Below are 12,547 nucleotides of genomic sequence, written 5' to 3' on the forward strand. Positions count from 1 at the left end.
TCCATGGAACAGATCATCTCTTCAAAGCTCCCCAGCTTGGCCCTCCTCATCCCTATCCAACCTTCCTCCTTCATACCTGCATCCCCAGTTCCTTCCCTCATTCCACTCCAACTCCCCAGCCCAACTCAGTCCTTACAACCCAGGGTTCCGTCTAATCCAAAGAGGAAACCAGTGTTCCGCTCTTCTGCCTGAGAAGCCCAAGGCATTTCTTTCATCAGATCTGATCCCTAGCCAGGGGAACTCCATATGCCGCAAGTAGCCAAAAAAGAGAAAGAAAGAAAGAAAGAAAGAAAGAAAGAAAGAAAGAAAGAAAGAAAGAAAGAAAGAAAGAAAGAAAGAAAGAAAGAAAGAAAGAAAGAAAGAAAGAAAGAAAGAAAGAAAGAAAGAAAGAAAGGAGGAAATCAGCCCAGAGAAACTGAAATCTGGGAAGAGGTATCCAAAACCAGAAGTTAAGCACTTCAGGAGCGTTTTAGTGCTGTGGCCCCCTTCTGCTCGGCTGTACCCAGTGTTACATCTGAAGGCTAGAGCTAGCGCACATCTGGGTTTCTCCCCTTGCAATTTGCTATTTCCAACTAAAGCGTCTGAAGGCAGCCCTCTGTCTCATCCTCACCCCTACAACTACAAGCCCCTTCTCAGTCTTCTAAGACCCTGCGAATCCAAAGTACAGCTATGAATCCAGAGGTCCAGATTCCTCTGCAAGCACAATGGTCTCCAGCAGCCCTACTTCCTCCGGCTGTTTCCCCAGTGCTCCCAGATTCGTGCCTTTTCCAGCCTTCTGACTCCCTTATTCCCTTTCAAGCCTCAATTTCAAGTTCACACTCTTCCCAGTGCTGAGTCTTGCTCTTGGGCTCCCCACCACCTCTCCACCTTCTCAGACTGACCCCTGGCCTCTTCTCCTTGTCTCTCTTGCTAGCCCACGTGTCCAATCCATCCATCTCATGCTTCCCGATGCCCCTGCTGAGCCTGATGCTGCCCCTCCATCTTCCAGACCCCTTCATCTTCCTTGGGCTGCTTCTGGTAGCTGGGGCTCCTTTGGGCTCAAATTCTCCACCTCCTCCCCCTCTTGGGTTCTCACTGTTCCCACCAAGGCTGACTCTCATCACTGAGCTGCCTCTCCTTCCTTCAGGAGTCTCCATCTGCCTATGTCGGCCTGAACCTGATCCTGGGTCTGCCCCTGGGGCTCCCTTGGTACCTCCCAGGCTCTGTTGGAACATTTCTCTCCTCTCTCATCCCCCGGGTTCTGGGCTCAGTTCTTCAGCCCCTCTTCCCAACTCCATGTACCCCTGACCTCCTGTGGTCTGGATCTGCAGACCTCTAGCTCTCCAGCTGTCTAGCTATCACTCTCTCCTCCCTCTGCTCTCCGACTCCCCTCTCTCCTTCACTAGTGATGCCATCACTTTCCTCCTCTATCTCTGTCTCTCTGCTTAAGTCTCTTCTGTCTGTGTCTCCCCCCCAACTCTTATCCTCCCCTTTGTTTCTCTCTCTCTCCTCTTCCTCCCCCTCTTTCTATTTCTGCGCCTCTCCTCTGTGTCTTCCCCCTTTATCTCTGTCTCCGATTCTGACTTTCTCCATCTCTCCCTTCCTCTTCCCCACCCCTATATCTCTGTCTCTCCATCTCTCTGGGCCCTTGCTCCCTCCCTCTCTCTCTTTTCCTCGGCTCTCTCCGGCTCCCTCTCTCGCCTCGGATGACAGCGCTGCCTCTTTTGTTGGCTCCGCAGCCAATCGCGGCCGCTGACGACACGGGGGCCGGGGCTATAAAGGGCCTGGCCCGGGCTCGGGCCCCCCCAGCCGCCCGCCCCGGCCGCCCGCCCGCCCCGCCCGCGCGCCCGCCGCCCCCGGCCCCCCGGCCCCCCTCGGCCGGGCAGCCCCCAATCCCGCGCCGCCCGGACCCCCTCCTCCTCCCTCCCTCCTCCCTCCGCCCCCTCCCCTCGGGACTCCGGCGTCCCCGCCCCCCAGTCCTCCCTCCCCTCCCCTCCAGCATGGTGCTCGCGGCCCCGCTGCTGCTGGGCTTCCTGCTCCTCGCCCTGGAGCTGCGGCCCCGGGGGGAGGCGGCCGAGGGCCCCGCGGCGGCGGCGGCGGCGGCGGCGGCGGCGGGGGCCGGGGGGGAGCGCTCGAGCCGGCCGGCCGCGTCCGTGGCGCCCGAGCCCGACGGCTGCCCCGTGTGCTTGTGGCGGCAGCATAGCCGTGAGCTGCGCCTGGAGAGCATCAAGTCGCAGATCTTGAGCAAACTGCGGCTCAAGGAGGCGCCCAACATCAGCCGCGAGGTGGTGAAGCAGCTGCTTCCCAAGGCGCCTCCGCTGCAGCAGATCCTGGACCTGCACGACTTCCAGGGCGACGCGCTGCAGCCCGAGGACTTCCTGGAGGAGGACGAGTACCACGCCACCACCGAGACTGTCATTAGCATGGCCCAGGAGAGTAAGTGGACCGCGGGGCAAGAGCGGTGGGGTGCTGGCTCCCGCTCCCGCTCCGGGAAAGTGAGCGCCTGCCGCTCGAAGCGGGGCGTTCCGGGTTACTCCGGCCGGAAAGCCTTTTCTGAGAAAACTTGACGGATTGGGGGCCGGGGGGCTGTTCCACAAGTTTTTCGAGCTGTAGAGATGGGCTGCGGAGTTCTGTGCACTTTTGGTCCCCGGAGGTGAGGGGGCAAAAGGAAAGCGTTGCGAGATAGCACCTCCGAGCCGGGATGTGCGAAAAAGATCCCGGCTTGGGGGGATACTGGGAAAGCCGGGGTCCGCCTGTAGGGGAAGGGGCAGAAACTCGATGCCGAAAGGCCGTGGTAGAGAGGCTGAAAAATAGAATCGGAGGCTTCGGGACCCAGGCAGTCCCAGCCAGGCTGCGGTGCTCTCCGCCTCCCAGTGGCACCAACTCTCCACCTCTACCACCTTGGGCTTTGCAACGCGCCCCCCGGGCTGCGAAGAACCGAGAGCTCCTCTCCTAATCCTAGGAAAGAGATACCAGAGCCCTGTATCTCTCCCGGCAGCCCTGGCACCCATTCCACCTGGGACCCTTCGGTCTCTCAAGGGGCGGGTGAAAGCTGTGCCTTCTCGGTACTGACCGAGCTCAGAGAACTCAACTTCATTGCACTGGGGCTAAGGGCACCCGTTGGGCAGCTCAGACCTCTATGTTGGTTGTATTCCATATTCACTTGCCCCAACCCTCAATGAGACTTGAGGAGAGGGAGAAAGACCTAGCAAGAAAAAGAAAGAAATAGATGGGAGGGAGGGGGGAACCCAGGAGTCCTAGCCCCTGGCCAAACGGAAGATGAACATGTTAATAGACTTGAGCTGCTTTGAAATTTTATGGCCTGGAAAATCCAGGCCAACACTGCCCCCCCCCAACTCCTAGCTCTCCCTAAGATCAGATGACTCCCTTTTCCCCTCCCCCACTGAAGTCTTCCCCCCACCACCTCCAACAACCAGGGAACCAGGCCCTCTCTTATTCCCCAGTGGTTTGGCAAAGCCAAACCCCCCCACCCCAACTGTTTGGTTTTATGGCTCTGAAGAGAAGAGGGGGAGACTGGTTTATTGGCAGATGGGTCATAAAAACCCGGGGATGAGGGGAGTCCTAGTGGCCCACCCCCAAGGGAGAGGCTTGGGAACCCAGGTGTGCATGTGGGGGGCTGAGTGCCTCACACTGCCACCAATTTTTCTGCGATCCTAACTCCACAGTACTTGGTCAGGGCTGCAAAGAATAGAACACCAAAGGACTAGGAAATTAACCTGGGGTGGGGGGTGGGAAGGCCTGGGATCTGGTGGTGAGTTCCCCAGTCTCCTTTTGCTTCTTGAGGCTTCTGCCTCATAGAAGCTAGGGTTAGTCTGAGATTGACTGAGGGCAGGGGTCGGAGGTGGGGATTCTAACAAACTTAGAAACCAGAGAGTGGTAGAGGAATTCTGAAGAAGAGTTTGCTGGAAGAAGATGAAGGGTACAGAAGGAAAGGATACTCTGGTCTATGTGGTATATATATAGTGTGTGAGAATTTCCAGAATGAGTGATGGAGCTGTGGACTTTCCCTGCCCATTCTATCCTTAGCATCCCTTAACCAGTTGGCCTGAGCCTGGAATTAGCCCTGGTAATGGGGATGCAGGAAGTAAACAGATGCTGCATGCACAGTTTGGGGACTGCAAGTTACACTAGGGTTGGGGAGGAGGGGGAAGGATCAGCAGGTGGGGTTCTACCCCAGCGTCTACCCTCCTGCTGCCCCAGGACTTAGATAACTAGGGAACTGGGTCTCCAGCCAGGTATTGTACGTCCCCTTTAAGAGCCAAGCTGAGCTCTTAAGAGAGGGAGGGGGAGCCAGGGGAGGGGAGGGAGAGAGGGGAAAAGGAAAAAGAGACTTTTATAGTCTAATCCCCAGGGACCCGCTTTAATAAGAGACTTGTGCTCTGCTAATCGGGGGAGGTGTTTGTCAGCAGAGATGGCCTCCGCTCCCCTCCCCCTTCCTCCCCTCCCCCAGCCCTCAACCCTGGACCCCAGCCCCCACCTCTCCTAGGCTGCTGTGCCTGCCCTAGTTCTCTCCACCCTCTCAGGCTCTCCCACCCCAGCCTTCTTCCTGGGAACCCAACCCCCTTGCCCTTCTGGGAGCCAAGCCCAGCCCCTCAGTTTCTCTCTCCTCCCTACACCAAGAGGCCCCTGCCCTCTCAGCCCAACCTCCTGCCCCTAGGCCTTCCAGCCTGGGTAAGGAAAGTGTGTTTGATGTTTGGGGGTGGGGGGGGTGGGGGGAGGAGGAGGTGGTAAGCAGGGAGGGGGTTGGGCTTTTGCTGAAAATAGTGCAATGACCTCTCTCCAGACCAGAGCCGCCTACTAAACCTGACCTGCTGCCTGCCACCAACCCGATCAATCCAACACAGATGTGGCTCTTTCCCCTCCCCTTGGGAGCTGGGCCTATGTGTGTGTTGGGGACTCTCTCAAGCCCCTTGTTTCCCTTGTGGCTCTACCTGCTTCTCCTTTGTTCCTCGCTCTGTATCCTTCTATCCTTTCTCTTTATCCCAATAGGCTTAGCTACCTCACTCCTTTCAGTTTCTTGACCCACCACTCACTCCTTTTGCACCCCTCCTCCTCTCCTAATGTTCTCCAGCTCCCAAACTTATTTCTTCTCCCCCTACTATATTTTCCCCTCTCTGCCTTCTCTCCTCCATTTCTCTTCTAACCTGACTTCATCTCTAACAGCCTCTTCTCTATTCTTTTTTTTTTCTTTTTTCTTTTTAGAGCTGCACCTGCAGCATATGGAAGTTCCCAGGCTAGGGGTTGAATTGGAGCTGCAGCTGCTGGCTTACACCACAGCCACAGCAATGCCAGATCTGAGCCACGTCTGTGACCTACACCACAGCTCATGGCAACGCTGGATCCTTAACCCACTGAGCAAGGCCAGGGATCGGACCTGCATGCTCATGGTTCCTAGTCAGATTCATTTCTCCTGTGCCACGATGGGAATTCCTCTATTCTTATTTTCCTATCTCTAGTCTCTCCCACGTTTCTTCTCCTTTCCCTTTTCTTTCTCCACATGTCTCCGTCCTGTCCCTTTGTAGTACCAACTGTCTTCATATCCACTGGGGAGAAGTGTAAGGTGATTCCTGGTGGTGAGGATGGGGAACTCTGCCTGAAGGAACCAAAGACTTAGAGGGATGGGGCCCTGGAGACCAGTCCCCCATTTCTAGGCCTTGGGTCAGCTTAGGTAGGGACATGTGTTTGGAGTTTAGAGAACTAACAATAAACCAATTGAGAAACTACTACTATTTTCATATTCTTTATTTAATGTTCAGCACTCCTATGAAGCAAGGATTACCATCTGTATCACCGAGAAGTCTGGAAAGTAAGGTCAGATACTGGTTAATGAGTCAGGCAGTGATTAAATCCACTTCAGTTTAGTCAAAGAACAGTGTTTAGATGCCAAGAAGAACTTCAGGCACTTGCCTATATAATTTAAGATCGAGAGTTTAGGGAGTTCATTCAACATGGATTTATTGAGCACTGCCTGGTACTGTGGGCAACAGTATGGACAGTGTCTACCCTCATGCAAATTAGTACCTAATGGAGTTCCCATCGTGGCTCAGTGGAAACGAATCTGACTAGCATCCATGAGGATGCAGGTTTGATCCCTGGCCTTGCTCAGTGGGTTAAGGATCTGGCATTGCTGTGAGCTGTGGTATAGTTTGCAGATGTGGCTCGGATCCCACAGTGCTATGGCTGTAGGGTAGGCCGGCAGCTACAGCTCTGATTAGACCCCTAGCCTGGGAATCTCCATATGCCAAGGGTGCGGCCCTAAAAAAGACAAAAGACAAAACAAACACAAAAAAAGAAATTTGTACCTAATGGTGAAGACAGGCAGGAAAATCAGATAGACCCTATGCTGAAATTAGGCTTAGTATGCTATTTCAGTTGCTGCTTGTCACTCTCCATCTCACCAGCAGCCCCAGGGACTCTCCTATCCCTGAATCTCCACTCCCCAAACCCTGTCCCATTGCACCATCACTGCAGCTCCAGCAGGAGATTACCTGGGAGGACTACCAGTGCCCTGGGACCTTGGAGAAGAACCAAGGGAAGGAAAGCTGCAAAAGAATTTTGTGTCTCGTGTCCTGAATATATGAAGATCACTAGGCACTTTCCTCCTCATCTCACTTGAAGTATCCTCCTTCTCCTAGGGTGGGAGTGTGGGATGGATGCTGATGGCAGACAACAAATGATAACTTCTCCATGATCATGCAGACGTGGTCGTGATACATAAGGACCTAAACTTTCTCATCATCCTTACATGGCTCTGGGAGCTAGTTCCTGATTCTTCCTCTCAGAGTATATTTAGAGTGGGGATGGATATTCCTGTCCAATAGAAACATGATTTAAGGCATTCTCAACTGACATAAGAGATTAGAAAGGGAAACTGAGAGGAGCTCTAGTGGAAGCAGAGGCAGATAGAGAATTCATTCTTTAAACACAAGAAGGGTCAGTGTAGGGTCCAGAACAAGGGGCAGTGGGCCAAAATGTAAAGTTGGGATATTAAATCTTTGTAAAGGCTTACTGGCGCTGGACTGAGAAACTGAAGGAAGCCCAGGGGAGAAAAGAAGACTGATTACATTTGATTTGGTGTGTTGAATATTATTTCTGATGGTTTGGGAAAGTAGGAGAAAGAATACATGGAGGTAGTTTTTCCTTTCCTTAAAAGTGGAGACAGGGAGTTCCCGTCGTGGCGCAGTGGTTAATGAATCAGACTAGGAACCATGAGGTTGTGGGTTCGGTCCCTGCCCTTGCTCAGTGGGTTAACGATCCGGCGTTGCCGTGAGCTGTGGTGTAGGTTGCAGACGCGGCTCGGATCCCACATTGCTGTGGCTCTGGCGTAGGCTGGTGGCTACAGCTCCAATTCAACCCCTAGCCTGGGAACCTCCATATGCCGCGGGAGCGGCCCAAGAAATAGCAACAACAACAACAACAAAAAAGACAAAAAAAAAAAAAAAAAAAGTGGAGACAACAAAATGGTGATGAGGAAGCAGCTGAGGGAACATGTTCTCAGGGTCAAGGGATGTTGGAGTCAAGATGCATGGGGCTTGCTTGAGTAGTACCATTCTTCTGGGTGTGTTATTTCTGGTGGGAACGATGTGAGAAGCCTAGATCTGACTGCTGATTTACTTCAAGGAATGAATTTAGTCCATGCTCCCTATCTGGACCTTGGGTTATCCATTCTTTGAGGCCATCTGTTTTGGGGGGCCTGTGCCAGGCTCCACCTGGCCACCAGACAAAACAGAGCAGAAATGGGGAAAGGTAACCTGAGGACAGCAGGTGTGATAGCAGGTTTGCCTCCTATGGAGAGCATCAAAGATTCAGAACAAGTTGGAGCCCTATTTGCTGGGCAAAGTTGGAGAAAGGGAAGACAGCAGGGTGGAAGAGTTCTCTAATAACTATCTTTGCAGGCTATCTGGTAGAGGGGAACCTGTGCATTAGGGCAAACAGATTAAGGAAGGGGTGCAGATCCCGTAAGGCCCAACAGAGCCATCATCCTACTGGGGGAGCAGGGTGCTATTCTAGGCTCCGGTGACATGGTAGTTAACAAGAAAGCAGAGGAGAAAGGTAACACGGGCTGAGGAGTCCAAGTTGCCGACACCCCCCAAGGCTGCTGACGCCCTCCACAAACACCTTTTGCTGATGCTGTGCCCCCTTCTCTCTTATCAGCGGACCCTGCAGTGCAGACAGATGGCAGCCCTCTCTGCTGCCATTTCCACTTCAGCCCCAAGGTGATGTTCACAAAAGTACTGAAGGCCCAGCTGTGGGTGTATCTACGGCCTGTGCCCCGCCCAGCCACAGTCTACCTGCAGATCTTGCGACTGAAACCCCTAACTGGGGAAGGGACAGCAGGGGGAGGGGGCGGAGGCCGGCGTCACATCCGTATCCGCTCTCTCAAAATTGACCTGCACTCGCGCTCTGGCCACTGGCAAAGCATCGACTTCAAGCAAGTGCTACACAGCTGGTTCCGCCAGCCACAGAGCAACTGGGGCATCGAGATCAACGCCTTTGATCCCAGTGGCACAGACCTGGCTGTCACCTCCCTGGGGCCGGGAGCTGAGGGACTGGTGAGCAGGAAGCCTGAGACGTTGGCAGATATGTATAACCTGGCCCTGAGGAAGTGGGATGTTGGAAAAGGTAGACCAGGAATGCAAAGGGTGTTGTGTTGAGGGTCTGGAGCTGACTCAATAGAGTTAGGTGGTGGTAATGGGGTGCTATCACTTTTCAGAGACCCAAGGCAGGTAACGGCTGAAAACTGGATTTGGGTGAAGGTGAACAAATTCATGAGACAAAGGTGGGCTATTGTTAAGACTTTGAGCTAAGGATGAGGGCCAGGTTGCCAGGAGAGGGAGAATTCGGCAAGGTGAGTTGAGGAGAGATGGCTAGCTGGCAAGAAAAGTGGGCAGAAGGCAGGGCTTGGGGATGGGAGCAATGGAGAAGCTGAGAAATCAATAATCTCTGTTCCGATCCCCTGTTGAGGGGCAGGTGACAAAAGAGCAGGGAGTGGGAGCTCTTCAGGGCTCTCTCACATGTCTTTCTTCTCTCCCTCACCCCAGCATCCTTTCATGGAGCTTCGAGTCCTAGAGAACACAAAACGGTCTCGGCGGAACCTGGGTCTGGACTGCGATGAGCACTCAAGTGAGTCCCGCTGCTGCCGATATCCCCTCACAGTGGACTTTGAGGCATTTGGCTGGGACTGGATCATCGCACCTAAACGCTACAAGGCCAACTACTGCTCTGGCCAGTGCGAGTACATGTTCATGCAAAAGTACCCGCACACCCACTTGGTGCAACAGGCTAATCCAAGAGGCTCTGCTGGGCCCTGCTGTACCCCCACCAAGATGTCCCCAATCAACATGCTCTACTTCAATGACAAGCAGCAAATTATCTACGGCAAGATCCCTGGCATGGTGGTGGATCGCTGTGGCTGCTCCTAAGGTCGGGGACAGAGGATGCCCCCCCCCACAGACCCTACCCCTAGACCCCCAGCTTTGACCCCCTCCCCCAGGCCCTAAAGCTCCCTCCACCTCTTCTGATGAACATCACACCTTGTTCCCTGCCCAAGCAGTGTGCAATACAACAGAGGGAGGCAGGTGGGGGATTGAGGGGTGAGGGGTTTGAGGGAAAGGGGGAAGAGGAGGGGGCATGGTCAGGTGGGGAGTGTGTGAGGTCTGAGGTGAGAAGGTTTGGCAAGAAGACTGAGAGATGTAGAGACAGAGTAGAGCAGAGGGATAGAGACGGAGGAACAAAAAGCAGCAGCGAGAAGGCAAAGGAATAGAGATGCAGAAGAGACAGAGACTAGGCAGAGATAAACAATGAAGAGACCGAAATGGAATATTAAGAGAAAGCCCCACACCAAGCCTCCTTTCTTCCAGTGGCAAGGTGAGGGGCTTGGTACGGTCTGGGGAGATTCCCCCCTGACTACCATTCTCAGTAGGAGAGGAAATCCAGACCCATTCTTAGCTTCTTCCCTTTCTCCCTCCAGCAGTGGCTAGGGGAAGGGAAGTAAGGGCAGGGGCAAACGTGAGGATTTTGGAACTTTATTTATTTATTTATTATGACTTTTCATTTTTTGGTATTTGGCTTTACTGAAATAGAAGGGCCCCTGCCCACTGTGCCCCATTTGTCCCTTATTCCCCAAACCCTGTCCTCCCTCAATACCCACCTACTTAAGCACTTGTTTAAAAGCCTCCAGGGTTGAGAACGGGAGTAGAGGGCAAGAGGGCTGACACATGGAAGTTTCCAACCCCAAATCACCCTACTTAACCTTCCTGAGCCAAACGGGTTGAACTGAATTCCAGCAATTGCAGAGACAGTGAGAGGTTAGGGTTTAGAAGCTTGGGGGTGTGGGGGAGGGCGCTCAACATCCAGGATCTATATGAGAGCCACTAAACTAACCCTCAGGTCTACCCTCACTGTACTGACTTATTTAGGCAAAGGTGTGGCCTGCTTATGCTCAAAATCCCCCCAGCCAAGAGAGAGACCAAAGAGCCTGTGGAATGCCTCTGCTCCCAGCCTCTGTCTTCAGGTTAATAAAAAGAAGAATAGAGAGAGCCCAGAGTCCCCAGGTCTGGGAAGGGTTAGGAGAGGTCAAGAAAGGAGTTGTAAGGAGGCTGAAGGTTACAGGGCGTTTGAATCCAAATCACTGCTCTGGGCTAGGGAGGAAAGCCAGCAGACCAAGGTGGAAGGGATTCTGGAGGGGGGACATTTTAGTCCCCCAACCCCAAAGCTCAGGGTGGAAGGAGAGAGAACAAGGGAGCAGAGTGTCTATAATTATTTTTATCTTTTATTTTTGGAACCTAGCAGTACCTGGCAGCAGGGAGGGGACAATAAAGTGGGGGAAAGCATCTGACAAGGCCAGTTAGAGCAGAGGACAGGAAGGATGGAGACTCCCTGGTTTGGAAAGCTAGGAAGCAGGCAGGTACTGGTTGCCACTCCAAGTCACTAGCTGGGCCTATTCATTCCTCCACAATCCTGACCCACCCTCCTCGGGACGCACTGTGCCTCGGTTTCTTCCCCTCTATGGAATGAGAAATAGCAGCACCCGCCACAGCCAAGAGATGAATTCTGAGCACTTACCACGGGCACTTTATGGACATAAAATACCTCTCGCTGTGGGACAGATAACCAGGGCACCAGAGTAGTGGTGAAGAGATGTGAGGCTGAGGAGTCACAGGCTTCAGAGTACAAGTTCCCCTCTGCCTCCCTCCCAGCTGGACAGTGCCTGAAGCCAAGGAGTTGAGAATCTCCTGACCCATACCCTATCCATACCTCACCACCAGACCTCTTGGTTCCAGACTAGAGCCTAGAGGATGTCAGGAGAGGAGGGGAAAAGAACCTTCAGCAAAACTGTCACTCTAAGTAGAGCCAGCAGTTATGGGTCTGATGCAAACAGTGCTGAACTAAAGTAAAGCCCAAGTTGGAGAGCTGATCTGCAAGGTTGGTTCTTCACAAGAGCATGACTTTCCCGCCTGGCCCAGCTGGTGGAAGGGGAAAAGGTATGTGGCCACCCTTGGAAGGGTGATGTTGGTGAGTTTTGGCATCTTATTCCCATTCCCATAGTGAAGAAGTGAGATGAGGTTATTTTGGTACAGGAATGGGCAAGGGCTGTTAAACATTTCAACTCGCCTCCTCCCACATAGCAGCTAAGCTAACCCCCCAGCCTCTCCTCTCTGGCCCTGTTCTTCATCTTTCCTTCTGCCCCAATCTTGGAAAACCAAGACCCACCTGACCATCAACACCATTCATATTTCCTTGGTGGAAGGAGAGGAACAGAGAAGTGAAGATCAGAAGATGCCTCCTCCAAGGCCAAATGCCCGTGTCTCTTGATCTTGGCACAGGGTGGGGGTTGGACAAGAGGCATCAGGTGACTTCCTTCTACAAGTTCTAGAGAGCTGGGGCATTAGATTTGGGGGACACTTAGAATATGCCCCTGTAATCCCACCAAATAAAGACCTTTGGGGGAGGGTCTTTCTCTTATGAACATAAATCTGAGTTTTAAGTCTCATTCTCCTGGTCCTCCTCAACCCAAAGAGGCATGGGATAAATAGGCTTGGGGGCACAGCCCAGCAACCTAGTGGGAACTAGTACCCCCCCCCCCCACCTCATGATGTGTGTGGACCTGGCCAGTGCCCCTCTGATCATAATTAGTGTAATTATTATTTACTTTGTGTATTTGTTACACCATGTGTGTGATTGCCTTTGTTTGTTAAGGGTGTCTGAGGAGTATGGGGCTGACAGGGGCACTGGAATGCCAGGAAAGGACTTCTTCACTGAGATCAAGGCTTCCTGGAGGGAACCATTGCAAAAAGGCCATCAGGCAGTTTTCAAGTTATGTGACAGAGGGCAAAGATGGCCATAGGGTGCTCTGAATTTTGGGATGGTCACATGACACAATCCAGCACTTGAACCTGAAAAAAAAAAAATAAATAAAAGCAGTCAAAGAGTTTAGAAATCAGTGATGAGCTCTTCTCCCTCATCAAGCGCCACATTTACACCTCGGAGACCAGGAAGCAAAGGATCTGAGGGAGAATGAAAACTCAAGGACTCAAGAAGATGGAGG

At 53.0% G+C, this 12,547-nt stretch overlaps 1 protein-coding gene across 2 annotated transcripts; it reads left to right on the forward strand.

Annotated features, from left to right (window-relative positions):
* Nucleotides 1,914–9,616, forward strand: GDF11 (growth differentiation factor 11). Of its 2 annotated transcripts, none has more exons than XM_021091131.1 (3): nt 1,914–2,415; nt 8,155–8,622; nt 9,042–9,372. In XM_021091131.1, exons 1-3 carry the CDS (start codon nt 1,980–1,982, stop codon nt 9,113–9,115), a joined length of 978 nt encoding a protein of 325 aa, XP_020946790.1. In that variant the 5' UTR covers nt 1,914–1,979; the 3' UTR covers nt 9,116–9,372.

Source organism: Sus scrofa, chromosome 5, assembly GCF_000003025.6.
Source record: "Sus scrofa isolate TJ Tabasco breed Duroc chromosome 5, Sscrofa11.1, whole genome shotgun sequence".
Classification (NCBI taxonomy): Eukaryota; Metazoa; Chordata; class Mammalia; order Artiodactyla; family Suidae; genus Sus; species Sus scrofa.

Bases quoted from the DNA above. Each gene is read 5' to 3' on its own strand.
- GDF11 (XM_021091131.1), top strand. From the start codon at position 1,980: ATGGTGCTCGCGGCCCCGCTGCTGCTGGGCTTCCTGCTCCTCGCCCTG. The intron at 2,416-8,154 runs GTAAGTGGACCG...CTCTCTTATCAG, and splicing joins CATTAGCATGGCCCAGGAGA to CGGACCCTGCAGTGCAGACA. The intron at 8,623-9,041 runs GTAGACCAGGAA...CCCTCACCCCAG, and splicing joins GAAGTGGGATGTTGGAAAAG to CATCCTTTCATGGAGCTTCG.